The following is a 12,975-nucleotide window of genomic DNA, read 5'->3' as shown; positions in this document are numbered from 1 at the left end:
AGTGGGGAAGATAGACACTTCAGGTCTTTTATGAATGTTTTATGGTTGAAGTAGTGTGCTGATTTGCTTGTTTGAGCATCATTATGTGACATCTCTTATGACAGCAGTTAGATACATAGAGCTGCGCCTTGGCTCAATAGTCAGCGCTTAACATGAGGAACTGGCCTGGCGTTCTTGGTGTACTGACCCAAAGACCTATACAGTTTTTGTTTTCTTCTCCCCCAGATGTGGAAAGAGAATTCATAGAAAAGATCCTATTTTGAGCTGAGCATTTTGTGGCTTTTATGGGAAGTCTGAGCAAGCTCGAATGTTCCCATTGTCATGAAGAAGTTGGATAAAATGAGATTATTTTGAGAGGAAAGAACAACTTCCACTGAAACCATGGTGGCTGAGCAGACATAAATAGCTGCCAAGCCTCAGAAGTACTGCAGGACTGTTGTCCTGGTGCTGTCTGGCTGAGAACGTTCTGTGAATGGAAGTGGTATTTCTCGAATGCTGAAATATCACTGTTCAAAGTGTTCAAGAATATGTGGCTCAGCAGAAAGGAGGTTGCATGTTATGCAGATGAGTGAGTGACAGAGGACTTTGATGCAATACAGTAGCCTAATTGCATTTTGGAGCCTAGCTGTGCTGTCTTTAATCACCCTTATGAGGTGAAGGATACCGGTTTGGGAGTAAGCCTGCCATTACGGATGAACAGGAATGGTAGAAGGTTGGATTTCTTTGTTTCCTGCGAGCTTGTTTAATCACTTTATTTAATAATAATGAGATTATTTGGTGTGCTGTTGCAGCAGAATAGTTATGTAGGAATCATGGATGAATTTTGCAAACCTTCTTTGCCTACATGTTCTGAAGCATTCAGATAGGTTAAATAAAATTTGCTGTCTTTTAGGGGTGGAGGTGGTTTACGTAGAAAATGAATGGGATAGCTCCTGCCTTTCTTTGAATGAAGTCGGGACTAACATGTAATCTGCTTTCTTTTTAGGGGAAAAGCCTTACAGATGTTCATGGGAAGGGTGTGAGTGGCGTTTTGCAAGAAGTGATGAATTAACCAGACACTTCAGAAAGCACACTGGTGCCAAGCCTTTTAAATGTAGTCACTGTGACAGGTATGTGACTGAAAAGCACCTTTTTAAATAGTTATTTTTAATGCTTATTGGAAAGTGAGTCTAGGCTGCTTTTCACTTGTGAAGGAATCATTTGGGAACACAACTGTGTCTGGTATTTTTAAAGGGATTATTGTATATTTAGACCAGAAAAAACTCCTTGTCTTTTAGTAATCATTGGGACGTGGTTTGTAGTCTGATGTGGCAGCTGAGTTTTGAGAAGTCCCTAGTATTACCACCTATCTTCAGAGCTGCTGGGTGCCCACAGACAGCTTGAGTGTTCCCTTGCATCCAGGGAATGCCAAATCCCTCCTCCACCAGCCATGTTTTGGAGTACTAGAGCAAGGCAGGGGGCGGGGAGGAGAGGTTGTGCCTCAGCCATGCATATCGCATTGTGCTTGCCAGCAACCATGGACTAATGTGCAACCTGACTCTTGCCTTGCAGGTGTTTTTCCAGGTCTGACCACCTGGCCCTTCACATGAAGAGACACCTCTGAATGGTTCAAGAGGTGAATCCTGCAGGCTAAGAGGCGTCAAGGCTGAAGAGCCTTGAGCAGAGGGATGCGTGTTCCAGCCAAAGCATGCCATTTTGCACCCTACCCAGTTGCCTCCAGGACCTCACTTCCTTGAAGGTCTTTTGAGGGCTAATAAGTCATGTAAGAAACGGCATAGCAACCGCGGTGCGTGATGTTTGGGGTTTCCTGGACTCATACACTGGTATCTAACCTTCTGAGTGGCTCCTAAGCCTTTGCCGTGAGCATGTGCACTGAGAATGTTAATGATTGGGTGACTGTATGCGATGAGGATCTCTCGATGACTGTATGCTGAGGCACATTTTTTTTCTTGTGGTTGTTTTATAACTGTAAGAGAAAAAAATAGTCTGAATGTCTTGTATGTGAGGAATATCTCATGAGATGGGACGACCACCAGTCATTTCCAAGGGGTGGGGGGAGGGATGTCTGCACCTTTTTAGAGGGGAAAATGGAGAGGGAAAAGGGGGGGGGAATAAAAGAGTCAGGATGCCAGAATGGAGATGGGGACCTCCCTATTCCTGTGTGAGAGGAGCTTTAGGTGTCTGGTGCAGCTATTAAACGTGCAATGTGTCAAGTAGCTTGTTTTACTTGCTACAAGAGCTCATTTGTAATCCATTGTATAAGCTGTGTATTTACAAATGTAACACAACTATAACTTTTCATTATAATACAAAGGTTATTGCATGGTTCTGGGGAACTATATGCTTTTCCATTCTTTAATCAGGACTGCAGTTTTGATTCCAGTTAAGAGCAGCTAAAATACAATTGGTCTAATGTTACATAATGTATGGAACATGAATAATTTTTTCTGTTGGGTGGATAAAACCACTATTGGTTAGAAACTGATTTTTCTCATGCAGCTAATTTTTCTCTTATTTATGCCTTGAGGACTAACTTCTGGTTTTCTAGCTGTTAATGCACTGTTGACCTTAATAATGGTGCCTTATGCAAGTGACCTTCTCTTGTAGGGGGTCTTATACAGGGGTATGGGTGATGCATGCTTTATTAAGGCTCTCTTTTCACCTGGCATTGTACTGTATCAAATGTATAATATGAGGGGAAAAAAAGGTTACTTCCAGGGTCCTCCTTCACAAAGACGAATAGAGAGAAAAGTCGTTCATGTCAGTACAGTATTTGTTTAACTTAGACAATTTGACTGTGTTACAGTATAATGCATATGCCAATTGAATACCTGACCAGTTCTGCCACCTTGAGACTTTTTTTTATATTGACCTTGCACAACGACTGTGTATATACACACCCCAACTGTACTTAATATGTCAAGTTTTCATACATATTAAAGATACAGAAGTATTAAAAGATGTATTTGCTTAAAAGGCACAAGTTTCACATCTATATATCTAGCTATCTGTTGGTCATACAGAAAGAAACTATATTACTTTTTTTTTTAAAAGTGGACAGAAAAATAATTGTGTATGTATATTTGTGTGTACAGTCTGTGTATGTGTGTATATATATAGATAATATATAAATATTTTTTTTAAAAGGAAAAAAATTAGAACACATAGCTAGAAAATGCCACAGCCCATCAAAATATTCCCTCTCCCCCGCCCCCCCTGCCCCGACAATATGGTCATTAAGGAGACAAAGAAATGAAAGATACAGTTAATTAAAATCTAGCATTTTTAGAGGCTTTGCCTTTAGCTTAATGGTTTGCTAAAGGCTTTGTTGGCATTCAGTCCTTCTCAGACTGCTGACTGTGTTTTGTAGTTATTAGGTTGTCTGGAATAGCGTATCTGTGGCCATTTAAGAATGATATGAACCGAATATTGGCATGCTGAAAGAATATTAGCTGTGTGCAGATGAAGTACACTCGGGTTTTGGCCTTCCAGCTTACTGGAGGACCTGTGAGTGAGCTAGTCATTGTGGTGGTTGAGCTCTAATTTTACATAGTTCAGCTAAAATAAAGACTGTTTTTTCCTAGAGTAGAAATAGTCTGTCCAAAAGCAGTATTTTGTTTGGTTTTTTTTTTTTAAACCAGCTCACTACAGTCAACGCAATGAAGCACGTCACCTGGTTTTTTTTTGATTTATTATCGGTCTTGTTATTATGCTAATATTTTGGTATATCTTCCTGGAAATGTATGTAGATAAGTGGTTTAAAAAAAAAAGTATATGCAAGTGATCTGGTTCTAAGGAACACACAGGCTTAGTTCATTCTCATTTCATTTTTAATTTAAATTGCCTGAAAATGCACTTTTTTTTTCTACCCCCAAACAAACAAAATTTGCCAGAAAATGGATTTCTATCTAGGATTGAATTTTAATATGTTACTTAACTCCTTGTTTGCATTGTCCTTGGCTTAGCCGTAATTCTTACAAGAAGTAAACAAAATCAAAACCAACCAAACAAAACAACCCCAAACAAACAAAAAATTAAACTTGCACTGGCTTGTCTCAATTGTGAAATATCATCAGACTTGTGTGGATGGGGTGGGGCTGTGTGCCATATGTCAAATGCCTGTAGTTTTCTTAATAAGTAAGTACATTTTGTTCAGGTGATAACTGAGCCTCAATCAAGCTGAAAAATAAAAAAAAAAAATAAAACATTTTTGCTTGAAATTTAAGAAAAAGTTTCTATTAGTGAAATTTCTTTTTTTGTTTTTGAAGCACCCTGTTATCTAAAGAATCTCTTTGTAAGATTTTTGTAAAAATTTTGTTTTACAAGATTTTATTTGAAATTGTTTTTTGCAAGATTGTTATATTTCTGTATGAATGTATTTTTTATTGGAATAACATAAAAAGAAATTCTTATCAGCATGACGTGTCTGGTTTCTTTTTCCTCTCTGACATCCTACACACCAAACTGTCAAGTACTATGTCGATGCTTTGCCTCGAGTGACCTGGCTGCAGGTACAAACACCTTTAGTTCAGGTTATTTTGTGGAAGACAAGCCCTGATGAGAAACTAATTTTGCCAGCAGAAACGTAGAAGTTCTTCCATCTCTGAAAAGCTGTTGTTGACTCATCTTTTGTCTCAGTGGAATAAATAGTTAATACAATTGTTACTGCCAGACTGCACCTTTATTCCAAATCGTTTATTCTGGAGAGGTGATTGCATGCAGGACAAGTTCTGCATGTGGGAAGAGAGGTTCAGAGTGCATTTAAAGTGAAGGAAAAAACCAGAAAGGCAGTGGCTGGGCTGGAGGCACCTGCCCTTAACTTTTACTGCAGCGTATGGGCCTTTAAGCTGCCTGGTCAGTGGGGAAGCAAGCCCAAAATCTTGAAGGTGCAGTTGCACGAAGGAACCGTGTGTGCTCTGCCTGGCCAAGGTGCAGAGACCTGAGTCTGCTGTAGGGCTGACCTGACCCAAATGTTGGTGGTGACCTTCAACCAGCCAAACACAAGCCTCTGTGAATGGCATTTTTTTTTCAGAGCAATGGCTTTTCAAAGCATGCCTGGCATGTATTCTGGCTTGGGACACATGCAGAACTTGTTTAATGTTGCCTTGTGGCTTCTTCACTCAGGCTGGTGTTAAAAATCCCTTAAGCATCAATTAAATCGTTGGCAGAAATGGCAAAGTTATATGCTGAGAAACTGACTTTGAACGTGTGAGTTCAGATCACAGTAACTGAACATTTCATGGGGTTAGATGAAAAATAGACTAAAAATGATGCAGAAAAGAACTGAATCAATAAATACAGGCTGAGGCAGAAGTAGTGTGGGGAGGAGACCTTTGCCACCTACCTCAGTTAGCCCTGCCATGGACTAGCAAGTAGATAAAATGCTTCTGTATAGGCAGGGAAGAAAGGGCAACTTAAGCAAATTTGTGATCTGCAGCGCAAGGGATTTATTAAATTTTACCACTGGTACAGTATCTCACACAATGAAACACAGATGTCTTCTGGGAAATCTAGTTACTGTTGTGATAGAAATAAGAAAAGGATACTGAGGTTTAGGGGTTGTGACATTGCCTCCTCATCTGTGTACAATGAAGAAATGGAAATGTTTTTGAAGAACTGAACTTGAGCCTAGAGGTTCTCCACCCAAAATGTTCAATGGGTGTGTAACACGGAACAAGGATTGGCAAATTTTTGCCTGTTTATTGAGTGTGTGTCATCTTGGGCTGTGTCTTACTGCACCTTCTAAAAAAAGAAAAAAGGGCCTGATAACTCCATTACTAAGGATGTTTCTGAGATCCCACCCCCTTTCTTTCTCGGAGAGGTTGTACTGAAAAAACTGTTCAAGACAAAAAAAGGCCAGTGACGGAGCTATGGGGCAACAAGGAAACTGCAAAGCAGAAAGCAATAGCCGTTTCAGGGTGAGTGCATTTCAACATGCACATCCACTGCAGGCTTGCTTAATTCCAGATTTTGAAATGCAGAGCAGATGGGAAGGGATGTGAATTTAAGGGTGAAGAAGTCAGGTGTCTTAGGTACGGACCTGGATTAGTAGCCTCAGCAAGTTCCAACAACTTCAACTGAGGTTAACAAGGTGAAAATGAGGACAGAGCCTGTGAGCCAACATTAGCTCCTTCCTGCAAAAGTTAGATATGGCATGTTTGTGCATTTAGGCACACTTATGTGCATGCATGGGTCAAGATGAAACAGTTACAATCCCAAAACTGAATCTGTTTGAGAGTTTGGTTGTTTTTTCTCTTTCTTCTTGGGTGTTAAAAGTCCTGGCATTCAAATGGTCGGTGCAAGCAGGACGTAGCACAGTTTAGCAACTTACTGGAACAACTGTGTATTATAAATACAGCATGTTGTTGAAGTTCACCATAGAGAAGTGATTCCTGTTTTCTTAAACTGGATGTTCATATTGTTTAAAAGTTACTGTCTCTCTCCCCTCTAAACCATACTATGATTTGTTGCAAACAAATCTGGAATTGTTGTGCCTGTTAGAGCACGTTGAAGACAAGCTGTGTATTATTCTTTCCTCTTTAGGACTCGTTCATGATACCTCTGCCTATGTGTCTGTCTTTTACTTCTTCCATTCTTCTCAACTATTTTAGCATTCGCTCCTTATTTTCTTTAATTGCACTGAAAGCCCTGAGGAATAAAACCAGCTTCTGTAAATCGCACAAATAGCATCAGCAAAATTACAAACAAGGAGAAGGAAAAACACTATGGTGATTGTTTCAAAAAGTAGCTGACTGTTATTTATGCATCACCAAAGGAGTACGTGATCTTACATATTCACACGACAGGGAGCGACAACCTTTAATAAGAAGAAAGCTCCATGGTCCACCTGTTGGAGGTCTCCTTAACCTAGGTTGGGAGAGGAGTTAAGGTAGACTGAAACAATAAGGGGAGCTCTAACTGCACAGGAGCCAGGGGTGGGTGGATGGGAACGCAGGTAAAGGTTTCTCCTCTGCCTTTTCAAGTATAAAAGGACCCTATTTCCTCCTTGTTCTTCTGTTTATCAAAAATTCCTTGGAGACAAAATGGCTTGGATAGGAAATCTCTTCAATACTTCTCAAGCTTTTCCAGCTTTGCTTTCTCAGGTAGCACTGGTTTATAGACTGGGCAGCATCATCATATGTGCTCCAGTTCTTTGTTTCTGGTCACAAGAGGTCACAAGAGCAGCTCATACCCCACAGAAGCCTGCTGCTTTTGCTTCATCCCATGGGACTGTGTAGCCAAGAGGCATTAGCAGTTACTTCTGAAATAAAGCCTCTGACTCCGCAAGAAACTCTGCTCAGAGATTACACAGTCCAAGGCAATAGTAATGGGGTTTTTTTTCCCCCCTCTAGTTCTTTTACCTCTACGCTGGCTGTTTCATCCCTTATTCATGGTCCCTAGATATATGGCATTTATTTTTGATCAGACCCGTAGCAATACTGTCTCATAACCGTTTGAGCTCTTACGTATAAGAGAGAATGAGCAGATGGAGTATTGCTTTTGCACATAGGTCTACAGAGGTTTAATCAGTCCAGGATTCATTGGAGCTACCCTGGGAAATAAGGGTTTGCAGGTTCATGCATTAATATTGTGAGGCCTTGGTCAAAAGCTCATTTAAGTCAAGGAGAAATTCCTCACTGAATTCAACCTGCTCCAGACACAGCCATTTTTTTGTAGAGCTGAATCTGAGGAGGAAGTGCGTCTGAAATCCATTCAGAAACAAATTTCCATTCAATGACATTTATGACTATATTTCGTCCATTTCCCATTGAACATTTGATAGCTGGAGTTTACAAGTGCACGCATTTCAAAGCTGGTTTTTTTAACAGAAATGTGGGGGTTTTCTGAAATTTATTTTTGATTGCAGACTGATGAATGATAAACCTTGTCATTTGTTCTGCAGTTTCAGTTACACAACAGCTACATAATAATTTGGTAAGTTATGGCAGTGACTGTATTGAGCTGTGAGGTTTTCAATCTGAATGCTTCACAAATTATTAGCTGAGAAATTATTAGCTGAGAAATTATTAACTGGAGACATTAACTGGATTTGTAGGATACCATAGCAACAAAGGTGGCTTATGGCTTTAAAAAAAGTGCTGCATCAGATACAAGCCAGCACATTTTGTTAAAATAAAGAGAAACTATGCAGAATTTGCAACCGAGGCTACAGATTGGTTGTGTTCTTGTAATATAAGTTTATAATTTGTCACAGGAAAAATAACTCCATAAAGCAAACCTGCTAAGGTGTTTTAAGATGATCTATTATGCGGAGGTGTCTAGTGCAGCCATTTTGGATTGGTGTCATGATAGGAAACAGATGGTATATGTGTTTATGCTTAACATTTAAGGAGGTATAGAAAGCAATTGGGAGGTGATGTATTTTGTTAATGGGCAAGTAAAGCCTCATATGTACAGTTAAAATAGAATGTAAAAAACAAGCAACATTTTTTCAGCACAAATGAGGCAATGCAACAACACACTTAAGTAGATTTATTTGACTTGTTTCACTTTAAATAATTTTAATGAGAAATTCTCTAAATGTTTTTGAGCGGAGATAGAAAGTAATCTGGTAACCACATGTCTTGATGCAAGCCAAGCTGTTCTTTAACAGCACTTTCTTTCAATACAATATAAATTTAGCTGGAATTAGCATTGCTGAATACTAGTCCCTCAGTGCCTCACTTGCTAAACCTCCATATTCTTTTACTGCCTCTGTGCATTTCAGAAGCCCAGTGTGTGGTCAGCTGTGGACAAAGGCAAATTATCTAACAGGGCTGGGGAAGACAAAGTATTTGCTGAATTCTGTAATGTAACAAACACTTCGGTAAGAACTGAGAAGGGTAGCAGATCTGCACTGGATTCAGTGATATATTTTTCCGGTAATGTTGCTACCTTTTGGATTTGATACTGAATATATGAAAAATCTAGTTATGCATGCCAAGCTGTATTTTTCTGAATTTTATGTACTTCACCTTCCTGCTTGTTATTTCATTCATGAGATTTATCTTTGAACATGCAGTGATAGTTGAAAACTGTTGTTCGTTTCCAGGCTTTGCTAGGCAAGTTACTCAGTCTTCTGGGTTTTCCTTTATTTGTTTTTGCTAACTATGAAGAGACCATGGAGGACAACTGGATTTTAATAGATCCTCGCTGTAATTAATTATTAATCAGCAGTCAAAATATTAGCAGTAGTAGTCAGACATGCAGAGGGGGCATCTGAGATCTTCCCATGGTGAACCTACAGGGAGAGAGCCTCTTCTATCCAGGTTCTGCCTCATTAGATGATGGCACATTTGGAATTACCCACATCCAAAGAGAAAGCAGTTTTGCAAACTGTCCTGATGATCTCAGCAGTTTTTCTCTTCCTGGTCAGACAGATAACACTGTTGGTATTTTACCATAATTCCAATCAGTCTGGTCTGCCTCTCACAGATGGTCACGAGGATGAGAAATCACAATGCAGAACACTGGGTTTTGATGCATTTCAGCAAACATTTTCGGGTCGGACCTTGTAATGCTCATCCCTGTCTTGTATGATTAGGTTATTTCTTATCATTTCACGATTTTGTTTTCTATTTCTAACAACCTTCTTCTGGCAATAAATTTGGGATAATCTATGTGAAATGCTTTGGACCTACCAAAATTTCTTCTTAACTTGAAAAAAAAAAAAAGATCAGAATGAATCTTTAATCCCACAGATAGAAAAGAGTAAATAAGAGATGTAATAATGTTATAGTATTAATGGGATTTGAGCCTCAGTAGGAAATAGATGCATTATTCATAAGGATTGATGGTCTTTAGTGTCCCAACAGCCCCTTGTGGGGCTTTGGAGGAATTAGGCTGGTCACTGGAGAGAGGGCTGCTCTAATGCTCCATAAGCTAAACTAAAAATACCACTAGAATTATAAAGCAAAAACTAATCAAATCCTAAATATAAATATGATGATACAAATCCATCCCCTAGTTATCTCCAGAAACCACCCTGCCTCAAAGGGTTGTCAGTGACTTGTCCCTTATTATCTTTAATCGAGCAGAAGAGAGAAGCATTGAACACCACAGTGGATCTGTCTAACGAGGCACTGCAGGTGAAATCTATAGTGCTGTGCTCCCTCTATACGTGTGCTGCTAACCAGCCCCTGCTCCACTAGCAGAGGAAAGGGCAGCAAAGAGACAAAAGATGCAGTGTTTAGACAGTACCTGTGAAGTCCTCTGTAGTGTCTTCTAATTTCCATCTCCAAAGTCCAGAGTACAGATGTTTCACAGGGCAAAAGCAGCCTGGATGCCCGTAGGTAAAAATTACGTGATAACGTGCAACAAAGAAGCTGACTAAAGGAGATTTCTGCAATAGGTTTCCAGCACTTACACAGATGGGATCTACCCAGACTCTGGTCTCTGTTCCATGACAGAACATTATTTATCTTAACTATAACGGACAACTTAAAAAAATAAAAAAGAATGTGTATTCTTTCATTTATCCAAGCAGATTAGGCACTGCAGTTTGAATATCTATCTGAAAGGCTAAAACTGCTAGTCACCAAACAAATGTAACACAATTCAGTATTAAAAAATGTCTTTTTCATTAGACATTAAGTATCTTGGGATAATGATGAGGTTATCAAAGACTAATGTGTTTGCCCGGGAGAGAGAAGAGGGTTCATAAAAGAATAAAGAGCTGTGGGATATGGCTCCTCCTGGCACAAAGGATAGCACCCAAAGTCTGCTCAGGCAAATACTTGTGTGTGCAGTTAGTTTAATGCAAGGCAGATTTAAGCCTTGATTCTGAAATAACCTCGATGCAAACAGCGCTCTGATCCTCACCTCCTGTCCCTTGACACACCAAACACTGTACAGGACTTCTTTCGAGCACTGCAGAGGACAGAGATCATCCCTGATAGAGCATGCAGAGCCCCAAAAGGTCTTGGCCTCCTGCCTCCTGGGGCTGGCACCAGGACCCTGAAGGTGAAGCACTTGAGTGGGGAGGGTGGGTCAGGTTTCTGGAAGGATGTGGCTCTTTGTGATATTGGTGTGTGAAAACACAACTCATAGCAAAGATGCTGAAAGAGGGTAGATTTAAATTAGATATTAGGAAGAAATTCTTTTCTGTGAGAGCGGTGAGTGGAACGAGTTGCTTAGAGAATTTGTGGATTACCCATTCGTGGAAGTGCTCAAGGCCAGGTTGGACGAGGCTTTGAGCAACCTGATGTAGTGGAAGGTGTCCCTGCCCATGGCAGAGGGGTTGGAACTAGATGATGTTTAAGGTCCCTTCCAACCCAAAGCATTCTATGATTTGAAAAGACAAAATCTTCAGCCCTTATACTGTAGCACTCGGCTTTTTATCAGTGTTTGGTAAGAAACCCTCAGCTTTGTGCCTGCCTACGTATTCTTTACCAGAAAAGGAAGAGGCAGTATCCTCCAACCCCCATACACTTCACTTTGTCCTTTCAATCCACGGCATGTAAGTATGAGCTTTTAAGGATAAAATTAAGTTCTTAATATGAAGGCATTAACAAAGAAAAAATAATGACATACTGTAAGGAGCCCAAGAATCTTCATATTTTTTCTTACAATTTATATACGTATGCACACACACATGCATAAATGGAAACAGATTTTCTTGTCTAGGATTTTTGTTTTCTATATGCTGTTACTTTCCAATAAAAGTGTCCTTCAAGAGCCATCTGTGGGACTGATAATAATATATCAGCCCTAAATTAGGGTGTAAGATGAAACCAGCTGAAAACACTGAACAAAATCAAATGGTCTGTGCAAGTGAAACAGATGCAGAAAATAAGAAAAAAATAAGAAAAAAATTTGCCAGTTTTCAGAGTTCTTTTGAATTTAGCACTTTGTAGGAATATGAGTAACCTAAGCACATCAGCCCTGAAGTTGTTGATGGTTGTATTCAGAATCATAGACCCAAGCTTCCACAAGTTAGGAAACAGGTCTTAAAAAAAAGGTAAGTTATTAAGTGCAAGATTGCCTTAAAAGTCTGAAAATTAAAATAATGGCAATATGGCACTTTGGAATTTTTTAATTTAAATTCTGTATTTTGGATACAGCAGGGTGCATTCAGAACACATTTACACAATATTCTTTCACATGAAAGTTAGAAACTTCTGTTCTAAAAATGAAAGTTAAGAAACTAAAAAGTAAAAAAGGTAATAGATACTCAAGGTCATACTATAAAATGGTGTGAATTGTTCACGCTGAGGCATGTACATACAGATAAACTCCTTTGCTAGAGCAAATTGGTAGAGTTTCCTTGATTTCATGGGCTGGAGCTATGAGCCATATCTTTCAGGCTGACAATGTCTGGAAAAGATCTGTTAAAGCAAACCCACCCCCAAAATCTGACAACGTGGTCCTTCTTTGCCTGAAGTCCAGAGAAGAAGCTGAGTCCTTAGAAGTGCCTAAGGAACGTCATTAAGTATTTCTCTGTGGGAAGTCCACAGGAGCATTGCTCTGAACTGACTTTTTTCCCTTTCTGCTGTTCCACCTAACATTTTTATCTCATTATTCTTAGCAGTGGTAAGTAACTATGACAGGAAGACAGAGTGGAAAATTAAGGCTTGTTAAGACTATTACACAGCAAAAGGACCATGTCATAAATGAGATTTGAGTCTGCCCAGTTTGGGATATAATTAAGTAATCATGTTCAAGGTGGATGGGTTTGAGACAATAAAAGGCCACCGGAGGTTGTTCAATTTCAAAGGGGCAAATCTTTTTATGCTGAGAAGGGATGCGATTTTGGCAGCGGTGAGGGGCAGTCTCTCCCTCCCAGCTCTTGAACATAGGAGCTTTTGCCCTGGGAAAGGAGGGCAGCTCTGGTGATCCCATCATCTTTCTGGACAATCTTGCTGACAAGCAAGTGCTATTTTCCCATGTCTCATTTTCTGGGAGCATATGACCAGTGTATATTCACCTTCGGTCCACGGGAACTTCTCAAGAATAGGAACAATAAACTCAGCACCC

General features: G+C 39.7%; 1 protein-coding gene across 1 annotated transcript in view; it reads left to right on the top strand.

The window, feature by feature from the left end:
* Window positions 1-4,417, top strand: part of KLF6 (Kruppel-like factor 6) — a gene marked incomplete at its 5' end in the record, with an annotated part of 5,832 nt that extends 1,415 nt beyond the window's left edge. Inside the window, 2 exon segments of the mRNA XM_010131109.1 lie at window positions 986-1,109; window positions 1,552-4,417. Of these exon segments, the coding sequence (XP_010129411.1) occupies window positions 986-1,109; window positions 1,552-1,603 (176 nt within the window).
* Window positions 4,418-12,975: the final 8,558 nt, after the last annotated feature.

This window comes from Buceros rhinoceros, unplaced genomic scaffold, assembly GCF_000710305.1.
Source record: "Buceros rhinoceros silvestris isolate BGI_N320 unplaced genomic scaffold, ASM71030v1 scaffold15532, whole genome shotgun sequence".
Taxonomy (NCBI): Eukaryota; Metazoa; Chordata; class Aves; order Bucerotiformes; family Bucerotidae; genus Buceros; species Buceros rhinoceros.
This window is presented reverse-complemented; position numbering and strand designations above follow the sequence as displayed.